Source organism: Pipra filicauda, unplaced genomic scaffold (assembly GCF_003945595.2).
Source record: "Pipra filicauda isolate LSUMZ 115617 unplaced genomic scaffold, ASM394559v2 scaffold177_size2800117_pilon, whole genome shotgun sequence".
NCBI lineage: Eukaryota > Metazoa > Chordata > Aves > Passeriformes > Pipridae > Pipra > Pipra filicauda.
The window spans coordinates 46,778-68,916 of NW_024104284.1; the positions used below are offsets into that span (position 1 = coordinate 46,778).

Here is a 22,139-nt window from a genome sequence, read left to right on the forward strand (position 1 = left end):
TTCTAATTTTTGAATATTTTGCATTTTTAAAATGGATTAGTTATAATTTCAATTTATAAGTGAAGTATTGATCCATATAATGAAATAATAGTATTTTTTACTTCCATTACTCAGTTGTGTGTAAAGTAACAACCAGTATTTAGGACAACCCTAATGTATGGAGACATTGCTTTATTTTTTTGTACTTTTCTTTCAAATTATTTCAAACCTTCAGAATTTTTTAGTGCTACCTTAAAGCTAATCCTTTTTGCATGTGTCTCAGTAAAACCTAGTTTAGACTGGACATGTTTGCTTCCTCATAATTTATTCACCAATACTGTTATCTGGAAAGATTAAGTTTTGGCACATGAAAATACATAAAAATTTGAACAGACTCTTTTGCTGTGTAAATGAAGTGCATTTACAACATATAGGCTTCCTTACTGTGCCCATGCCTCTTATGTACTGCGTGATGTGAACATGGGGTTAACACCACCTCTTTCTCTTTGACAGGGTGTACGACTGTACTGTCGCCTTCACAGTCTGTTTACCCCAGTAATTAGGTGAGTCCAATTGGGAAATCCTTAGAGAGTCATTTGGAAGTAGTATATAATCTGAAGATACTGTGTTTGAATGTAGAAACCTAATCCACCCCTTCAAGATTGGTCTTTTGGGAGTAATCAAATAAGACTGAAGGGCTATCAAGACAAAAAGTATAACCGAATCCTTAAGTGACTACCAACTCTGTTCAATATGACTTTTTTAACAGGTTTCTAGGGCCTTCTAGGTCCTGATGGATATGCTTATATGCTTACTGTATATGTTAGTATACTCCTTCACTTACACTCCATTACCTTGTCTGGGGAGTCACAGCTGTAACAACACACCTGCCTTTATGCTCCAGTGCCACTGTCACCCAAGTAAGATGTAGTCAGCCTCCACCTTTCTGTTTACATTGAAAGGTTTAATTAGCTTTTTTTCTCCAGAAGAAACTTCTGAACCATTATAAAATGCTCAATTCACGCTTGCACTGACTTGTTCATAAAATACAAGTATTTTTCTGTTTCTTTTGAGTTTTTGTTTGATTTTTTAAAATCGTTTTGCATTGTTTTGAACAGGGATAAAGATTATCACTTGAGAACCTACAAATCTGTGGTTATGGCTAACAAATTCATAGATTGGTTGATTGCACAGGCAAGTATACACATTTGGATTTATGTATGTTGTGCATTTAAATTCTAATCTGAAAGCTAGCGATGTATCAAGCAGAATAACATGCAAACACTTTGTGTAAGAGTTATTTGAACAGTATGTGTAAGTGTAATCCTCTTACACTGGTAAAATAACACAATCATCTGTCAGCAGCTGTGCTGTTAATTCTTTTTGTGCTTATCTTCCTTATGTGCAACTGAATTTGAAATGTTTTAATGACACTTAGCTTTATGATTCAGCATGTAACACTGTTCTTGGCTTAAAATGAAAGGAATAGGCTCTGCATAACTCTAAACTACTAATTAGATGGACAAAAGTCAGTACTGTCAATAACTCTGTTTTATTTTGAAGGAACTAGAAGCAAGAACAGGGTATCTTGTTCACTCTGTCAACATGCACTAGTTTCATAAAGTAAAAGTTTAAAACTGTGATACTTTTAGATTCTCTTACATTCAGTTTTTATGGAGTATGTAGTGTTACTTCAGTGTTTACCTATTTATTTCAAAGTGTAAAGAGTTAGAGCATGTAAAGATCTCTTCCAACCCAAACTATTCTCTGATTGTATGATAAACATGTATATTCTGTTTTATGTATGTATGTTAGAAATGTATATATAAAAGTGGTGATGATAAATATAATCTACAGCTATTGCCATCCCTGTGAGATTATGCCATTGTGCACAGATTCCATTTTGCTGCTATATTAAAATATATTAAAAAAAATATTCTATGGTTTAACAGGGAGATTGCCGGACAAGGGAGGAAGCTATGATATTTGGTGTAGCTCTTTGTGATAATGGGTTTATGCACCATGGTAAGTAAATATACAAACTATGCTTGCTTTCTTTTTTTTTGATGTTATCTACATAGTTGGAAGGAAATGTAGGTGCTGATAAAGATATTACAGCACAGATGGAAAATTCTTCTATTGTATCACTGAAGAGACCTATGCCACAGTTATCAGGAAAAAAATTAGCTATTGTGTACTCTGAAAATCATATCCAATTTTATAGCATCTGCTGAGGAATTCATGCTCTAAAGGATTTAGATGAGGCAGTTTTATTAGTCACTTTGCAAGAAATTTTTTAAGCAGGTAATACATGTTTGCACAGATGAGACAATAAAAAGTTAAGATACATATAAGAAAGAAGTGTGACATTTTTGGGGGAAAGAATAGAGTATGGAGGAGCATGACTTCAGAAAAGTGAAGTGGTGATAATAGGAGAAAGTGGACTGGAGGAAAATGAGACAATCGTAATGATAGGAGTGAACAAAGAAGAGAGAGGAGAGCAGAGATGTGTGCAGCACCAAAAATTCTGTGAACAAGGTCCCATTTAATACTGTCAAAGGCAAGATTTCAGTGAAAGGATCAAAGCAGCAGGTCATTTACTGAAATGAAAAAAAGAAGGAATTATAGAAGGAATAATGTTTTTATCATCCTGTTTAGAGAAGGAGGGAAAATTAACATCCTCTCTGGTATTGTTCATTCTTTTTCCTTTGACTTTTAAACATACAAACTGCATCCATCTGCTGTTCTGGTTGCTTTCTCGTCTCCACCAAACCTAATTCTGAGACTGAACCTGGCATGCTTCACCATATGGAGAGTGCCAGAACTTGGTGGTGAGCATCTTCAGCAGGTGCCCAGCGGAACTCTTCAAAATCATATTTTAAGATCCCTTTTAGGAAGAAACCTTGCACTTTGCATTTTTACTAAAATGATTTCAAGCTGATAGGCTTTCTCAACTTGATGGAATCCACATGTAGTTGAAAAATGGGCTTAGTGATACCTATCTGTAATGGATCCAAATAACAACTGTTGCGTGTGTTAAATGATTTCCCTAGATTCACACACACACACAAATACTTTGCTAGCATTCAATATGTGTATTCACGTTAAGTATTTTATGACTTATGAAAGACGTGATATTCAAAAAGACGTGAAATTAAAAAAGGATGTGTGGTTTTCTATCACAGTCTTAGAGAAAAGTGAATTTAAGGATGAACCACTGCTGTTCCGTTTTTATGCGGATGAAGAAATGGAAGGATCAAATATGAAGCACAGACTCATGAAACATGATCTGAAAGTAGTGGAAAATGTCATAGCCAAGTCATTACTGGTGAGTGAAACCCAGTGATTGTATGCTTTGATGAGTAAAAAAATTTGTCGTAGTGACAATAAATTAAGACTGTTTATTTAATGAGGATATACTTCAGCTTTTCTTAATGGCTTTCTGAACAATATTTTAAACAATTTTATTTTTCAGATTAAATCTAATGAAGGCACTTATGGTTTTGGTTTAGAAGATAAAAATAAGGTGCCAATTATTAAAGTGGTGGAGAAAGGATCAAATGCTGAGGTATCGAGTATTATAAATTATCTTCCCTGTTTTACTTACTTGATCACAGGTGTATGTTTTGTGCATCAGATAAGAAAGTCTGTAGTGGTAGAAGGTAACTGACAACTTTCCAAGAAGGCTGTGCTTATGAATCTTATTCCCTTTTTTTCCTTTGTTTTGTTTTGTTTTGTTTTTTGTTTAACATGTTGCTCTGACCATTATGAACACTTATTTTCTGCTCAGCTAAATTGTCATAGTCAGTGATATAAAATTTATAATTTTATTTTTATTCATTTTATAATATTCCTGTGATGACATTAATCCTGAGTGTAGTAAACATTTTTGGTAGAATATGAAATGAGTATAGAGCTAGTCTGTGAGTTGCAGTTGATGTGTTTCTTAGTAAAAGATGTATCAAGCTTTATATAAAGTCTAGAATTTGAGAATCTAAATGAATAAATTGCAGTCTTCCTGTTTGTTGGTATTGCTTTAGATGCTCTTTGGGTAGATTCATATTTTACTGAACTGCACAGGAGTCTATATATGTAAAGATAAAGAAGGAGTCCTTTCGTGAGAGAAAAAATTTGCACCTAGATTTCAAGGCTTTATAAATCTCATGGTGGAATAGAAATTTAAATTATAAAAAGACACAGCAAATCAATAATATAATTCAGCCACAGAGCTATATGTTGATTTCTAGCAGCCAGATTCTGCCATGATCTCAGATGGTGTTAAGGCTTAATGCATACCCTGAGCCACTCCTGTCGTTCAACTGGTTGTAGTTCCTTTCTTGTTACACCAAAGTTTAAAAACTGTTTTGTTTTGGAACTTAACAAATATTCACTTACTAAAATTTTAATTAGGTCTTTCTTTATGAAAAGAAGCTTTAGTTCCTTTGGAAAATGATGGATGAACAAATTAAGTATTGTCATAAAATAAATGGCTCAATCAAAGCTGTTATGTTAATTAGTAAAAGTATTAACTGGTATTGTAATACTGTCATGGGGCCTCTGGTGGTCTAGTGGTTAGAGTGCCTGACTCTCACCTCTGCGACCCGGGTTCGATTCCCGGCCCCCTGGGCAGGTGGAGCTCGTCAGCCGTGGAAGGCAATCCACCTAAGAGAAGGTCACTCTAAACAAACCTACATCCTGGGGACCTCACTGCCACTGTCCAAAATGAGTGGTTCAGTTCAGCTGTACCTAAAAATCCACTGCGCAGGCTGGAAGGGTTAATGAACTTTCCCAAAATCTTCGCTCGCGAAGACTGGCCATTATATTTATATATTAATACTGTCATAAAATCTTGATTAAGACTAGGTCTTGTATGTCTCTTCAAAATGAGTGTTTACTGTACCCTTCACATCAGTTTAACTGGTTTTAGAAGTATTTTGTGTATAAGTCCTTTGTGTGTGGTACATGAAGGAGTCATACAGAATGTAAAGTGAATGTGCATGTCATTATTGCTACTGGGGTTGCATGCCAGCAGAAGAAAACATAATGTTAGTGGTTATAAACTGTTATTGTTTTCTAGATGGCAGGCTTGGAAGTTGGGAAGAAAATCTTTGCCATTAATGGTGACCTGGTTTTTCTGCGACCCTTCAGTGAAGTGGATTGCTTCCTGAAAGCCTGTTTAAACAGCAGAAAGCCCCTGCGGGTTCTTGTGAGCACTAAACCACGGGAGTAAGTTGTCATTCCTTTGGGGAAATTTTACAAACAAAACTGAAGTGAATTTTAAAGGACCAGTGGAACTTTGGAGAGAACTATTTGTAAAGTTATTTGAAATATTGTAAAGTTATTTGAAATGCTATATCTGAACTAACTTTGTAAAGTCAAGCGATTTGATCTGCTTAGATTTTGTTGTATTATATTTGTGAGTCAGCAAAAGTGAAACATGAGTACTTTAGATCTTCAGCTCTGCCACTTTGAATACATGCGGGAATTGCAAGTATAAATGAAGTGTCCTTGACTGTACAGACAGTTTGATCACTTATCTCTTACGCTGTGTATTAGATAAGTTCCTGTGTCTGGTGATTAATTGCTGGTTTGGCATAGTCAGACTGTGGTCTAATGGGTCCCTTCAGCATGTGTGCTGGTAGTGTAAACCGCAGGAACAAGTAAACAGTTCCTCATCTTTATGTAACAGATGCATTTCTGTACACAGGATTGACCATTCCTACCTAAATGCAAGTTTTGTTATGTAAAAGAAATACAAAGTGAGGCCTAATGTGTGCATTCATCAAATAAGTATATTTATGAAGTTAATGCAGTTATTGCTAGTTTATACATAACAAAGAAGGAGGAGACCTAAGAAACACCGGTCAGGAGTAATTTTGATTGAAATTTGCAGAGTAAAGAGGAGCCATGCTCTTTAACCAGATAGCATATACAGAGTGCCTCCCTTTGGTTCAGTGGTAGAACAGAGATGTACTTCTCCTGTTATAAGCAGTGGTGTCTTGAGAACGGCACCCAGAAAGGGGAAAAGAGCAAAGAAGGAAGTATGGCATAAAGATGCTCATCTGGACTTATAGTCCAACACCACCACTCCACCCCCTCCCCCAGCCAGACAAAAATCACAACAAAAGATTCACCCAAACCAGTTGACCATAGTGTTGTAGCAAGCATAAAAGGCATATCTTGGCCTTTCTTTAGCGTAGACCTTAGTTTAATTTCTGACAGAACTTGTGGGTGAATTTCAAGTTTGACAGAATGAGGAGCTCACAGGAGTTGAAGAATCTGTTTCTCGGTGCTGCCTGCTGTTTGTCAGTACCTGCTGCTAGCACAACTGTTTTGTCAGAAGAGGCAGTTCTCTCCTAAATTCTTAGCCTAAACTGCCAGTGATGGTCTTTCATAGTTCATTAGCATGTTCACAAAGCAGTTTCAGAATGCATATCAATTGTATCAAATCAACGTTAATTAATATGTAAGTACATTAAATGATTCCCAAATCTTTGTTCTGGAAGCCTAGCCATGATGACATTAAATGATGCTATACTTACAAAAATATTTCATATGAAAATTTATTAATCTCAATAATATTCTAATATTTTAAAGAAATTGTAGACTTCAGTGAGTTTTGGATCTCCTCTGATGATAATCATCTCCAAATGCTTGACATTATGTATACTAGGAAAAAAAAAGAAATGCAAGAAATGATGCAATTATAGTAGTCAAAACTACCTGTAAATCAAGTTTGTTACAGTCCAAATCACTTTGAATTTGTTTGCTTTTGCAATGGCAAATGGAGCTTGGGGCAAACATCTCTGAAATAATAATGGAACTGGCTCTGGAAGGAAAAGCTGCAAAGTTAAATCAGTGCACTGTTATACCTGACTTAACTAGCTCTGATAAGGGCTAATGCAGCTGTGTTGCTTTTTCTAGATCCTGAGCTGATATCATGTGGGTAAGCTAGCTTACTTTGAGTGAGCTCAGGGCTTAATTTTAAGGAGTAGATGCGAATTTTGTGTCTCAGAACTGTGTTTTTCAGTAGGTTTAGACCAAGCAGGAGCATAGCATAGTGTGCTTACAAGTCATGAACAGCAGTAGATGATTCTTGCTTTACAAATCTCAGCACTGCTGCTCAGAAAAACCGCAACAAAACATTTTTTCAAGAAAACTCACTGAGTAGACACTTAGAAGTTAACAAATTACAGTATGGATTTAGGCTCTGAAGTCTTCTGCAGCTCATCTGACCAGCCCTGCCATGCTCTGTGGTCCCCAGGCTCTGTCCTCTTGATTGAGAGACTGACTGCCTTCCTAGGGCTTTCAGTGTTGCTGTGCTGTGGCAACTTAACCAAATGCCAGACCCTTTGGGAGGAATTTTAAAGCTATGGTGGTGTTTTGGTTGTAATCGGTATATCGAATTTCCCTGTGAAATAGATATTTTTCGCTGTCTCAGCTTGCTCTTATTTCTGATACCAGTGGTGTACCGTATCTGGAGTATGAATGGTGCAGAATCTGAAACCGTGAATTAATAAAAGTGTGGAGTCTCACACCCTTGTAATCTGCTTGTAGCTGTCCACTTTCATCTTAAGTAACAATATGCTACCTTTTGCTACATTCATATTCAATCTTTCCTTGTATCAGGACAGTGAAGATTCCTGACTCTGCAGATGGACTTGGATTCCAAATCCGGGGCTTTGGCCCATCAGTTGTCCATGCTGTTGGGAGAGGTAAGCTGTAAGAGCTGTCAGTGTTACTAGTAAATATGCATTTAACATCTAAATGGCTGGTTGAGATAAATCAAAATTAGGTCTACTGATGTAGCTTAGATGTTTTTCACCCAAAGTAGCAATATTAAATAAACTCAAATACGATTATTTTGTGTTCTTATAATCTGTAAACTTTGGATAAATCTTCCACCTTCTTTTTTGGTATGTACTTATACCGGTGTATGAAAGTTAAGTTAGAGCTGTACATTCTTTACAGATTAAGGAATAGCTGATGAATGTGAAATCACCTTCTCCAGTGCTTGGTTGTTGGGAACCAGTCACTTCCTGAGCACTACGTTTTTTTAGGTGGCCATTTGTTTGTGCAATGTTCTGAAAATGCACTTTTCAAAATTCTCTTCAAGCTTGCTAGTGACCTAGGTCTGTCTTAGTAATTGCAGATGTTTCATGTAAATACTGTTTTGTCCATTTTGGGATGTGATTGTCAAACGCTTGGAGTTCCTAACCCAATATGTTTTTGAATACATTTTTGACTTGTGATAAAAGAAGCTGAAGCATTCTCTGTTGCTGTCTCGTATTGTTAATGCTAGAAGAAACGAACTGTATTTTCAGCTATTGTGGGAGAGTTGTGTCCTTTTACCCCCTCCTGCCTTTGTAACTGAGGAATTTTAAGTGAACTGATCTGCAAAACAGTCAGATTCGAACAGAGTTTGATGACTTTTTTCTAGGCTGTGATGTCAGAAATTAGATTTTCAAGAGAAAGACTAATAAACTACAGACTGTTGAGCTGATGTGATAATTATTTCTGCACCTGGATCTCAGTTCAACCGCCTATCCTTATTCATTAAGCACATACTTTATTCCAATTAGCCTCAACAATATGCAAGTGCTTGCTTGTGTGGTTTGCTAAATCTGAAAGATTTTAAGCATATGCCTAAATACTTTGCTGAATTGGGACCTTGGGGTATTTTGAAGAGAGATTTTTTTTTTTAGAGAAAGATATTTAATAAGGCCTATTTAGATATTTATTTTTACGTTGCTTTTTGCGGGGAGGGGAGACTGCAATAGCTGGTAATGGTGTCATTTCCAATTACTTTCTTTTTTATTAGGTTTAAAATGCAGCTATCATCTAATATTATAGTTCCTAAAATGAGAGAAATTCAGGTATATTCTGGAAGTATTTCCTTGTCAAATATGCCCAACTGACAAGTCATGAAGTTATGACAAACTTTTCCATTTGTCAAGTCTGCAAATTCAGTCTTGCCTTTTCTTTCACAGCAACTAGCAGTCTGGCAGTCTCTAGGCAATAGATTTTTACTTTCTTGCCCCTCTATGCTAGCATCAAGAGAGACATTAGGGAGCAAATGTTCAGGTAGCTGGAACTAAGGTCATACTCCATCAGGCTGTCTTTCAGGTGCGGGTTTGAGTCACACTGAAAAGACCTGGAGACAGCTGCTATTTTTGTAGTGCCTAGAAGATTTTCCCAAGGTGGTTATTCCCCTGTGAAAATAAATCACCAAACCATATATTTTATGTTATTTTAAGAGAATGTTTTGTTTTGGTGTTGTGTTGTACCCCTCCACCTCCCCTCTCAATATTTAAATTTGAGATATTCTACTTAATTATCTCCGTGTATTTTGACTTAAAGCTGGAAGGCACTCTGCTATAATTGTGTTGGTAGGAAAGATGAAAATAAGAACAATATCCTTGGAAATGTCTTTGGATTTGGATATTTCACTTAATGTTTAACATGAAAATCTAGTATGCTCTGATACTTCTTTATGAATTGTCAGAAAGCTTCTGTTTTGTATGTGAAATTTAAACACCTGAATTAATCAAGAAACTCATAAGCTTGGTTTGTATAAAAGAATTCAGAATAAAAGTAGTCTAAGTAGTCATTAAGTAGTTAGTGACTTTCAAGCTAGAGCCATTTTATCCTTTTGAAGTCCTTTTCTTTAAGACAAATTTTAATATTTTCGTATTACTTATCAGCATTTGTTGTTTTATAAAACAGCCTTTAGAAAATTGTCTGGTCTCTTCTTATGGAATCATCTGCTGGCGAACTCCATTTTCTTGGAGTCCAGCTAACTACAGAAGCACCCTGTGGTGGGGGAAGTATGTAAGAATCGGTGAGAACAGGTTTTGATAAAAAAATAAAAGAGGCTTTTTGGACTGTAAACTTTAAAGGAGATGTTTAGGCAAAGAAGTTTGTTAACTATGTATATTTTTATTAATAGGAACGGTGGCAGCTTCGGCAGGTCTCCATCCTGGCCAGTGCATAATCAAAGTGAATGGAATTAATGTCAGCAAAGAGACTCATGCAAGTGTTATTGCTCACGTCACAGCGTGCAGGAAGTACAGGCGGCCAATGCAGGTACGTCTCACCCTTGCATGTTTTCTTATAAGTTTCTTTTTTTGGTCAAAGTAAACAGTGTGGTGTTTTATCTCTGTCCACGTATCTGTTGTGTTTGAGTGGGGTGAGGGGAAAGGAGTGGTGAATAAAACTAAAGGGAAGCCAGTTGAAATATAAAAGCTGAAGATTGCTCGATGTACTGTTGATATTCAAGGTCTGTTTAATTTCTGCACTGAAATAAATCTAATCTTATAGATAATTTTTATATGGTATTTTTAAAGGATTATTTCAAGTATTTCTGCAGGCCTATGCAGAAAGCCTTATGAGATATATTCTCATCTTGATGGAGAGGAATCACATAGCTTGCTGCCTGCTCAGCAGCAGGAGAATGAAATGCAAAATGCTGATCTTCTTCCAGAATTTTGTAACACTTCAGCACACAGAGAGCCGAGTGCACATACACCATCTATAAAGGTCTGAGTTCCCATTACATTCCAATCTTGGGAATAAACAGACATTCAAGAACTCAAAAGTTCCTTTTTTTTTGTTAATATAAGCGTGCAAATTTTGCTATCTTTTTCATATTAGTTTAAGAGAAAAGCTCAGGCTTCCAAGACACAAATTTAAGGAAGACAAACAAAACCAGCTGGATTCTAGAATGTAATTATTCCAAGTCCCTGCAATTTTTTCATACACTGTGAACTAATATCATTAATTAACTTCACAAACTCTTCCAGTATGTGTTTACTGAGGAGAAAAATCCAATTAAAATCAAGAGTGAAATCCTTTTCCCACACCTACTGCATAGATATAAGAATTATGTAGTTAGAACTACATCATAAAAATACAGTCTTTATGAAAACATTGTCTGGATGTTTGTGTTTAAATGCTAATACAGAATTGAAATTGTTACACAACATATCAAGATCAAGTTCACCTATTCTTTAAAGAAAGATGCACTCTAGTAAAGAGAGGATATTCCGTGCACTAGTATAAAATTGGCTGGAATAAAAGATAAATTCTTTATAGCATTTGTGTTCTCTCTGTGTAACTGTAGACTTCCTATGTATGTTAGTGACATGCAAAGAGGATTGATTAATGTTGGCTGGCGTGAATGCCTTGACATGAAGAATTACTTTGTTTTTTTTAATCCATTTGTATAATAACTTGGAGTTTTTCCTATACAGAGTATTTATTTCAATCTTAAAAAGTAGCTGATCACAATTCAGCAGATCACAGATAACCGAAATTCTCAAGACTGAGAAACTTAAATCAGGACATAGTGCTATCAAAAACTATTGGAGAACTGTCTAGACTGAAATAAGTGGTAGTATTCCCACTGGTGTCAAGACAGCTAAAATTTCATTTCCTTATCAGAAATTTAGGGTTTTTCTTTAATTATTTGGAAGATGATTATGGATTTCTCCTATTTTTTAAGTACAGTGCATTAGCCTACCATTTAATTAACACAAAGATTGCAATCTCTCCTGAGGTTGCCAATTGCATAATTGAAAAGGGATCTTTTTCTGTTTCTTGTATCTTCTGCTTCTCAGGGTGAGGAATCTTCCTGCTTGTCTGAAGCAGGAAGTTTCATGTCAGATTCTTGCTGTATGAATAACTGTGTAACCTCTGTTGGACAATATTTGTCTTCTTTCTGTCTTGTCTGGATAAAGAAAATTGAGAGCACATTTTACTTCTTGGAATTAAAATTTATTTGCAGCGATACTAACCATGATGTTTTATGCTTAGTTTGTTCCTCTGTAATGCTTTTGAAGAACATTGCTCCAAGTCATGATGCATTAGATTTGTGTTAACTTTTGAAAGAAGGACTTCCAGTTTAAGTAGTGTAGTATTTCCTATTAGAGATTGCATGGCCATCTTGATGCTGCCAAGCAAACCTGTTAGAATCCATAAATAAGCAGCAAGCTTTCAGGGGTACCTGCAAAGAAGTGTGGGCTTCAGAAGTGTTCCTGTTGATCAGCTTCTGCACAGGATCTTCCAACAATCAACTCTGAAATTTAATCTTTCTTATCAGAATATTTCAGTGCCATTGAGTGAAAAGCAAGGCATAGATGAATCTAGGAAACCTAGAGAAAAACAGTACCTTAATCATACAAAAATGTAGTTGTATATGATTAATTGGATAAAGATAGCAGCTGAATGTTGTATATTAGCAAAGGATAATTGCATGTGTTTGACACTTTTCGTGAAGATTTTTAACGTTCAGCCTAAAGTTTTGCTATCCTTGCTTAACTTTGAATTCTTCTATGAATTTCTTTTTAAAGTCTCTGAATTCAGATTTGTCATAATCATGCCATTTATTCTACTGTAGCTGTTGGAGAGGGAGTGATTAATTGACAAGATTTTTTTGAAATCTAAGAGACGAAGAGTAGCCTGGAGACACCATACTTGATAGACCCTTTCACAAGGGTGTGATGGACTGAGTAACAGGCTGGGGAGAACAAGATGTAAGGCAAACACGTGGCTTCTTCATAGGTTGTATGGCCCATGTAAGCCACCATTCCTGTGCTCATGTGTCACTCAGTCACATGAGATGGTGGATTTTTGGACCCTTGATTCTGTTCTTTTTGGTGGGTTTGCTAATCTGGGGAAAAAATAAAAAACATGTAGAAAAATAAGTGTAGTAAAGGCAATTACAAGTTATGAAGGCTGTAGTGTACGTTTTTTGCGCCACTGAAACTTGGGAAATAGGTTAACTGGACATACTCTATCATTGGTTGATATTCCATAGTATTTTACAGCAGATTCATGGATGTACAGCAGATTTAGCAAGGCAAAAAATTGGTTCTAATTTTTTTTCACAATTTCTTGTCTTAAATATTTTTCAGTCTGCTGTTTGATTTGAAATGTCTTAAATTATTTTTATCAGAGGCGAGAAACTGATGGGACGTCATACTGTCACAGATTTCATAGTGTCTTATGACAGTAGACTCTGAAATAAGAAACAACTTGCCAAAATTCTGTGAATGGTGTTATAGAATGCCAAAATTCTGTGTAATTTTCAGTTTTATTTTTTTAACTTAGACCTCGGAAGGCAGTAAAGCTGATAATAATCAGGGAATTAAAGCAGCTGTTTCCTGCTGAAATAGTTGCTATCAATTGCACTTGCAAAGCTTTTCCTAGCTGTCTTTTTTTGTTGTTATTTTTAGCAAGATTCTATACAGTGGGTTTACAACAGCATTGAAAGTGCACAGGAGGATCTTCAGAAAACAAACACCAAACCCTCTGGAGATGATGGAGGAGATGCCTTTGACTGCAAAGTGGAAGGTATGTGATGCTTGCTGGATTTTGTTGTTGCTCAGAATGTTGGTGTAGTAGCAAGGAAAATGTAGGCAGTGGGTTTGTTTTCAGAGAAGAAATTTTGAGCAGACCGTAAGATGTGTTTTGCATAAGGATTTCCTTTCTGACATTTTCTAAACACGTAAATTTATCATGATACTCTCTGAAAATTATTATCTTTCTCATTTAGAGAAAAAGCTTCTGTAAACACTTTGGGGAAAATTGTTCCATTTTCATTTGTTAGATACATAATCCTAGGAATTACCTTATTTATTTTCACCACTAGTAATCATTTATGGCAATATAGATACGTTAGTCATTACTGCATGAGAAATAACAGAACAGCTATCCTTCAGATTGTTTTCAGGCAATTAACATTTAGATAAAACTGCATTCTTATGCATCTTGGTAATTAAAGAGTCAGTTAGCATGTGAACTATATTATGTTCTCTGCATAAACGCAGATATTGTGGTTTCATTTCTGAATATTGACGCATTTCATGGTAGTTTTCTTCTAGTTTATTTAGAAATTCCCAGTTTTCCCCCTTTTGAGGCTTTTTTAATGTCTCTGGATTATATGAATTAGTCCCCTTCAATAACTGCTTGTAAAGAAAGACTCCTGCCTGTTTTGCAGTCCAATATTTTAGCATCTATAAACCTAATGGTGTTCCAATTTTGAAATCATTCAGCTGGTAGCCAGGTTTTTTTGATGAACTTTTTAAAATAGAATGATCGGAACATACCTGTTTCTAGAATGTTTGCCTGTGTCCATTTTAGTTTATTTAATGACCAGCACTTTTCAACTGATTTGTGTTACTTTGTTTATTGTAGAGGTAATTGACAAATTTAACACTATGGCAATAATTGATGGGAAGAAAGATCATGTCAGTCTGACTGTTGACAATGTTCACCTGGAGTATGGAGTGGTTTATGAGTATGACAGCACAGCTGGAATAAAGTGCCACGTCTTGGAAAAAATGATTGAACCAAAGGGATTTTTTAGCTTGACTGCAAAGGTATGAAGCCATTTTTGTATGTGCTAATTCTTACTATGCTTAATACCAATGGAGCAACATGTGTCTTTTTTTTATTCTTAGGATTATGTGTATTTCATCTAATACCTTATAATTGGTCATCTTAATCTGTCCGATGTTTTGAAGGGAGTTACTTCTTACACCACATCATGAGATTTGCTAAAGCTGGTCTAGTCAATGATTCAAATGAGTGGCCTGAAAGATGTTAATTCTTGTTGTAGTTGCAATTTCATATAAAATATTTAAGGTGTTATTTCTTAACTGCTTAAGAAATATTTTTCCCTTGTTGTATATGAAGTAGTTAAGTAAAGAGGTACTTCCAGCACACTGCTTCTGGCCTTAAATAGTGCAGTGTCATCCCCTTTAGTGTTAGGCTGGCTATTTAAATGTTTCGAAGTTATTACAAACAATAAGGAGAAGTAATGTGGCAATTTTGGGGTAATATTAAGTTTGTATGAGGTGATAGTGATCTAAATGACCACAAAAGGTTCACTGATAGAAAAATCAGGTCTCTTAACTCAAAAGACAATAACGGGAATTTTAGTGGTACTTATCCCATATAACTGTCTGCTAATGGTTTGAAATGCTCTAAACATAAACTTCTCTCTGTGTTCAGTGTGGTCTCATGCTTCTCTCCATATGCATCTTTCTTTGCTGTGTATTTATTGTTGCTTTGGATTTTTAAACAACTGTATTCTGCATCACATGGAGTAGGGGAGTGAATTAATTCTGGACTGCTTTCCTATACTGTGCAAATCTATGTTAACTATTAAGATGAGAAACTATCCAAAGCTGTGCTGCAGAATGCAATTGTTGGAAAGTACAGCTGCAAAAAAACTCCACTTAAATTATTTAAATTTGTCTTATTAATTAAACCTGACATAAAGGAAGCTTAAAAGTGTGACCAAAGTGACTGGAGTGCTTTAATGCAGTAACTCAACATGATAACAGAAGAGTTAAAGGCTTTCCTTAATTCACCTGGTGGGGACCTGATAAAAAAATTCTCATAGAATCTAGTAATTTATAATCTCTGACTTCTTGAAAACTTCAGATTTTGCACTCCAAAATTTCTTATTTTTTTTTCCATTATGAAGCTTATAAATCATATCTTATGTCTTTGATGGTGAATAGGATAACGATGAGCTGTAGCAGAACTGAATAACAGACAGGGCACATGGTGTGACTCTTGGGGATGGTCCTGTGCAGGGCCAAGAGTTGGACTTGATGATCCTTGTGGATCCCTTCCAACTCGGCATATTCTGTGATTCTGTGATAAATTGGATAAATCCTATGATGGATTAGTACTGTATGTGTTGTTTGGTTGATTTTCTTTAAGTATTTCTAAAACGTTGTGAACCTTTTCTTATTTAGATGCCTTACCTCAATCTGGATTTCGTGTCCTGCTATAAAGTTATTTTGGGTGTGTTTTTGAAACACATCTCCAGAGTTGGACACAACCAGCAATAGGCACCTTCCAAGATCTATAGCACAGTGAATTTCAATGTCTGAAATAAAACTCTAACTCAATAAAAAAGGACTATATACTACCCTCATCTCTTCAACATGCCTTTTTTTTAGTTTTCTCTCAGCATTATTTGCTGATGCTATTTCCATCATAGCAAGACTTCAGTCTTTTCTGGGTATTACAGCTTATTCTGTGCCTTATTTCCTAGTTTTGCATGCAGAATAAATGTGAGGATAACACTCAGGTTTTTTGTATGCTTTTTCAATGTGTTAGTATTGCTTATACTGCCAGACTGAAGCTTTGCCACAAGTAAAGAATTAATTTATCAGCTTTACATAATATGTGCCGATCAAGAAAATACAGCAGATAATGTATTTCAGAGGAGCCATAGTAGTTCCATTAGGAGGAAATTAGTAGCAAATCCATTGTCAGACAATGTCATGAGAAGCCAAATAAAAGTACTTACGGGTATAACTTTGCAGGATTTAAAGAAACCTCTTTGCTTCCCAGGTTTAATTCATTGTTGTTATGCACCAATGCGTGTAATGTTAAAAGGCAACTGATTATCAGGCTTTTCAGCTTTAATTGTAAGAGACGATTAGTAAGGGGTTAAGTAAGGGAAATTTTAGTCAACTTAATTTCTTAATGTACTGCTTTTATTATCTTAGATTCTTGAAGCACTGGCAAAAAGTGATGAACATTTTGTGCAGAATTGCAACAGCCTCAATTCCTTAAATGAAGTGATCCCCACCGAGCTTCAAAGTAAATTCAGTGTCATTTGCAGTGAGAAAATTGAGCATATTTACAGAAGAATCTCTAGTTATAAAAAGGTATGACCGGCATGTCCTTAGTTTTAAGGGAAAAACTGGGGAATGTGGTACAGTTTGAATAACTCTTCAAAATGTCTATTGCAATGGCAAAAAACGTGGCTGAAAGTTTAGCTATTTTGAGGTGTGAATACCTTAACTGACTAATTGCTTCATGTGTTTTCAAACCACGCTCTTTACTTTTCTAGACACTGTGTAGTTTTGTATCTTTTCCTGTTTGCTGTGTTCAGATGTAGATACAATCAATTGCATATTTCCACAGAAGGCCCATCATTCTTGTATGTGTCTTAAACCAATACTCCAGTGAATTTGCAGATGTTAACCAAAAATGAAGCAATAACAGAATTGTTTTTTTCCTTCTAGTGCATCTTAGTTTGAAATACCAAATTGTTACTCTTTTATTCATCTTTTTTGCCCTTCAAATTGGTGTGACTTTTTCTAGCATGACTGTTAATAGTAACATTTCTGTAAATTATTAGATTGACTTGGGCTAATAAAGCATTATAGCATGGAAAAATGAAGAGATGCTTGAGATCTCAATTAATGATATGTGAATGAATAAATAACCCAGACTACGACCTCTGCCACTGTATTTCTCTGTAGTTGTTTAACCAAGCAGGGTATAAATGAATAAACCATTTGCCATTTTGTTAGTGCAAACTTATTTTCTCATCCAGGCTCCTCGTTTCTCTCTCACATAACCTAATTTGCGGAGTGTGGTGTTATTTTGAAGTAGGCTCAAAATGGCTCCAAAGAACTGTCTGTGCCCTGTCTCAGTTCATTTGGGGATCTGAGTTGTGACATTTACAAACTAGTCTGTTCTGAGAGTTAATACACAAAAAATTGAAAAGAAAAAGGGAAAGGAAAAGCAAGTTGAATATAGAAGCTTCACACATTTCTAAAAGGTACATGGAAAAGAGTGGACAGTGTTTTCTTATTTTTCAAGGAACAAGTAGGGAGAAATGTTAGGAATATCTTTAGCTTTAGTAGGATGAAGGTCAAAAAGCAGCTTGTCAAAGACTTTTTAGGGTGGTCTCTGGCAAGGAATGGAACAAATGGAGTTGAATTAATGGAAACATTAAAAGGATTCTGATACTGCACTAGCAAACATCCAATCTCTCTGTTGTTTGCCCGAATTACAAACCTTCATGTTTCCAAATTGGTTAAAAATCAAAATACCTTTTTAAAAATGAAATTCATTAGTTTTCACATTAAGAATTAGAGTTGAAGTAACATGTAGATGGTTTATATATTTTCTGTAGCTAAAAAATTTGACTATGATACATGGTCCCTCTACAGGAAGCCAAGACAGTAAATGAAACTTTGTTGTGTTTGCTGGGTGTGAAGTGAACAGCCTCAGGGAAGTTTACATAGTTCTTACACTGTCTAGAAGCAGATATTGCTGATGCAAACTGCACTTTCAAGCTCATCTACTCAAAAATCAGTCGTTCCACAGTTATAGCTTTTAATGACAATTAGTAATGCAGTGAATTGCAGGAATAGATACATGGTTTTCTTGGCAAGGTAAAGGTAACCATAGTTACAGGAGAGTTTCGGAGGGCCTGAGCCCAGCTTGGCTCCTGGTTTCACTGTGAAAGTTCGAATTATATAAATAGAAGCCTTTTAGATTTCTGCAGTCCCTACTATTATTATTATCAGAACATTTTGCTCCTAATAGACCTCGAGTCCAGTGCCATGAGTCCCAGATGTTTCTCAACACATATATGAAAAGAATTTTGGTCCTGACTTATGACCTGATTAAATCATAGCCAGGCATTTGGTCTCTCTGGAGCAGGATGTGTGGGAGATCGAGATGTGAAATATGTACAGCTTGCAGAAACATTTTCATCGTTGAATGTCCTTAGTGCCCTTCTTAACAATTTGCACATTCTTCAGACTTTGAACAATTCCATAATTGGGTTTCTTGTAACTTTCCAGATCTTGTTGTGATTTAAAGATTTAAATGTAATTAACCCATCAAAAGTTCATCAGGCTGAAGTAATATGGCACCAAAATAAACAGAAATTTAAGTCCCTGCACAAGAAAGTGTTACTTCACAGAAGGGATGTGCCTTTGTTCAACTGAAGTGTTTTGACCGATTGAATTTTTACTGACATTTATTAATGAAGAAACTTTGCAAGTTAACTTTGAAAATATTCTTATGGTCCATAGCTGAGGTAGGTCTGTGTAATATTTTGACTGGAGAGATACTGTGATTAAAATACCAGGGACTTGGAACTGATTACATCTTGCCAGAAAAAAACTCTGTCCTAGCAAAAAACTGCACTGAAAAGGACACATGTTGACAAAAATTCTATTTGTGACTGACAAGGCTCTTTGCCAATGGAAGAGCTTGATCTCATGATTCTGAAGTAGGTGTATTTTCTGAGTGTCCAAATTTAGTACAGTTCAGTGTTCACCATTTTGGGTTGACATTTTGCATCTTAGAAACCAAAAAACTCTAGGCCTGTCCAGGACTCTGCACAAAATTTCAGATGTTAGAGTGAAAGAGATGTGGCTAAGCACTGTGTTAGAATTAAAATATAAAACAGAGAGGAAAAAAACCCCATCCTTCATTTCTGAGCTGATATATGACAGGGGAAGAAGAGATGGTAGACTAGGAAAGTCTGAAAAATGTGGTGTTTGCAGTTTTTATGTACTAGTGTTTATCAGCTTCCTAGAAACACTCAAAATAGAAGAATGGTTGAGGTTGGAAAAGACCTCTGGAGGTCTTGTCCAGCCAACCCTGCTCAAGCAGGACCACCTAGAGGTGGTTGCCCAGAATCATCTTCAAGGAGGAAGATCCAAAAACCTCTCTGGGCAACGTGTGCATGATCACCCTCACAGTGAAAAAGTGTTTCCTGATGTTCAGAGGGAACCTCCCATGTTTCAGTTTGTGACCATTGCCTCTGGTCCTGGCACTGGGCACTGCTGGAAACAGCCTGGCTCCATCCTCTTTGCACCCTCCCATCAGGTATTAGAATGCACTAATACCGTGCATTCTGAGGGTTCCGTCTGAGCTTCCTCTTCTCCAAGCTGAAGGCTTCCAACTCCCTCAGCCTTTCCTCATGGCTGAAATGCTCCAGTCCCTTAATCACCTTAGTGGCCCTTCACTGGGCTCCCTCCGGTATGCCCATGTCTATTTATGGGAAGCCCAGATTTGGACCCAGTACACCAGGTGTGGCCTCATCAGTGCTGAGGAGAGGAACAGGATCACCTCCCTCAACCTGTGGGCAATGCTTCTCCTGATGCAGCCCAGGATATCATTAGAGAGGACTTCATCCTTCCTGAATATGAAATAGTTTCCAATTCTCTCTTTATTATAGTTTCAGACAAAAATTTCGTAATTTTTTGCAAGACATTGACATCTTTGTCAGCAGGTATTTATAAATGTCACATGCAGTAGACCACTGGATCATAAGGCAGTACCAGACTTTCTCTCTCTAAGAAAGATACTTAGTTTTTTATTATGTTCCATGGGAAATAAAGTATATAGTTTTGTTACAAAGCTATTTACATTTTAAAATATCATTTGCTTCAAAAAACAACCCCTTAAAAGTATAAAATGAAAAATATTTTTCTTTCCTTTGTAGAGAAAGCTAGAAACTATGAAGTCAGGACAGCTTAATTCACGGATGGCTGAAATATTTTAAGCTTTTGTTTTCTAGTCAGGTACACAAGTATTGTCAGCCAAGTGCTGACACATGAAGAGCTACTAATCAAAATTTGATTTTCTTTCTCACTTCTAGTTTTCAAGAGTATTAAAAAACAGAGCTTGGCCTACCTTCAAACAAGCTAAGTCAAAGATTTCACCACTTCACAGCAGTGATTTCTGTCCAACCAATTGCCATATCAATGTGATGGAAGTGTCTTACCCTAAGACCTCAACTTCCCTTGGTAGTGCCTTTGGTGTACAGTTAGACAGCAGAAAACATTCTTCCCATGAAAAGGAAAATAAAAACACTGATCAAGGTAAGTCAGTTGAGCCTGTAAAAACTGCTTCCAGTGCTTCTGATTTATAGTCTTAAAAGGTTTAGGTTTATGGCCCAAATAGGAAAATTAAGGACAAGTTTTTGTGAAATCACCCTACTTCTGAAACCTTGGCTTATTTTAAAGCATAATAAAGGCTAGTCATAATTTCACAATAACTTTTTCCTAAATAGCTTGGCTTTGATATGCAAATAAAATGCAAAATTAAATAATTCATGAAGTTTTAAGCAGGAAAATGTTTTAATATTTGCTAGGTATTTTACTAGCTTCAAAATATATTTTGAAAAAGAGATGATGATGTCATCTTTTTGAATTATTCCTAGGTAAACTGAATCCCATGATTTATGTCCAGCATACCATTACTACTATGGCTGCCCCTTCAGGACAGTCTCTTGGCCAGCAAGAGGGCCACGGTCTGAGGTACCTCTTAAAAGAAGAAGATTTAGAAACACAAGATGTCTATCAAAAATTGCTATTCAAATTACAAGCTGCACTGAAAGAGGTGGAAACATGTGTCTGTCAAATAGATGAGTAAGTAAATGTTAACATCTGGACTTGCCTTTAATTTTTCCATTGAAGATAATGATAAATCTGGATATTGTTTTTGTATAGTGTAGGAATTAAAATAGGATAAAGAAGCTAAGTGTAGGTAATATTACATGTTTTTCCCAGTATCCCTGATTCTTTTTTTTCACAGTTTAGTTTGTAGTTTTTCTCTAGAATGTAGAAAAGCTAAATATTTTGTGGTGAGAAAAATGAGACACACATCATCTAAAATTTCACTAAGAATGGAAACAAAGGGCAGAGGTATAAAAATAACTGTTATTGAACTCTTCGGGTATTGCTGAACAGTCCCACTGATGAATTTTTAGGTAAGCATTATTCACCTATAGGAAGAGTATTAATGTTTTAGACGTTTTTCGAAAAAAAATTTACCTTAATGAAGAACTATGGATCTAGGGGGAGCCACCCTGTATTGATTAGGACACTTGGCTTGAATGTGGAAGACTCAGAGTCTCATCACAGTCTATCCTAATTCAGGACAAGGATTGATAACTTTCTTTTTCATTTGTGAACTATGTGGGTTGACTGCTGGCTATTTGCTATCTTGGGATAAGGATGAAGAAGGTTAAGAAGTATTTCAGTTTTGAAAGATCCCACATGCAATGCAACTGTCAGAAGTTATTAATTTTGAAAATATAAATAACATAAATTTTTGAGTTTAAAAGACAATCTCTCATGATCTCCAGTTTAGAAAAATAGTGCATCATTGTTTCTCATGTTATCTTGAAGACTGCAGAGTGATTTTGTAATGTCTTACATACTGCAATGGGAATGAACGCAAGAGTTGCATCAATATTTTTAAGAAAATGTTGTTTTCCCTGCCTTTACTTAGATCTGCTAATTATCATGCTGAAGATGAAGTCAGTTACTTAAATTCACAATAATTTCAGTGCTTGGGTGCACTTAAAAATGACT

General features: G+C 35.9%; 1 protein-coding gene across 1 annotated transcript in view; it reads left to right on the forward strand.

The window, feature by feature from the left end:
* The window catches only part of PREX2 (phosphatidylinositol-3,4,5-trisphosphate dependent Rac exchange factor 2), a 114,972-nt gene that overhangs the window by 32,561 nt on the left and 60,272 nt on the right, over positions 1-22,139 (forward strand). Inside the window, exons 12-24 of the mRNA XM_039379838.1 lie at positions 493-542; positions 1,098-1,173; positions 1,932-2,004; positions 3,165-3,307; positions 3,455-3,547; positions 5,057-5,205; positions 7,609-7,694; positions 9,929-10,065; positions 13,215-13,332; positions 14,176-14,360; positions 16,512-16,673; positions 20,420-20,642; positions 20,984-21,191. Of these exons, the coding sequence (XP_039235772.1) occupies positions 493-542; positions 1,098-1,173; positions 1,932-2,004; positions 3,165-3,307; positions 3,455-3,547; positions 5,057-5,205; positions 7,609-7,694; positions 9,929-10,065; positions 13,215-13,332; positions 14,176-14,360; positions 16,512-16,673; positions 20,420-20,642; positions 20,984-21,191 (1,703 nt within the window). The remainder of the gene's footprint in view (positions 1-492; positions 543-1,097; positions 1,174-1,931; positions 2,005-3,164; positions 3,308-3,454; positions 3,548-5,056; positions 5,206-7,608; positions 7,695-9,928; positions 10,066-13,214; positions 13,333-14,175; positions 14,361-16,511; positions 16,674-20,419; positions 20,643-20,983; positions 21,192-22,139) is intronic.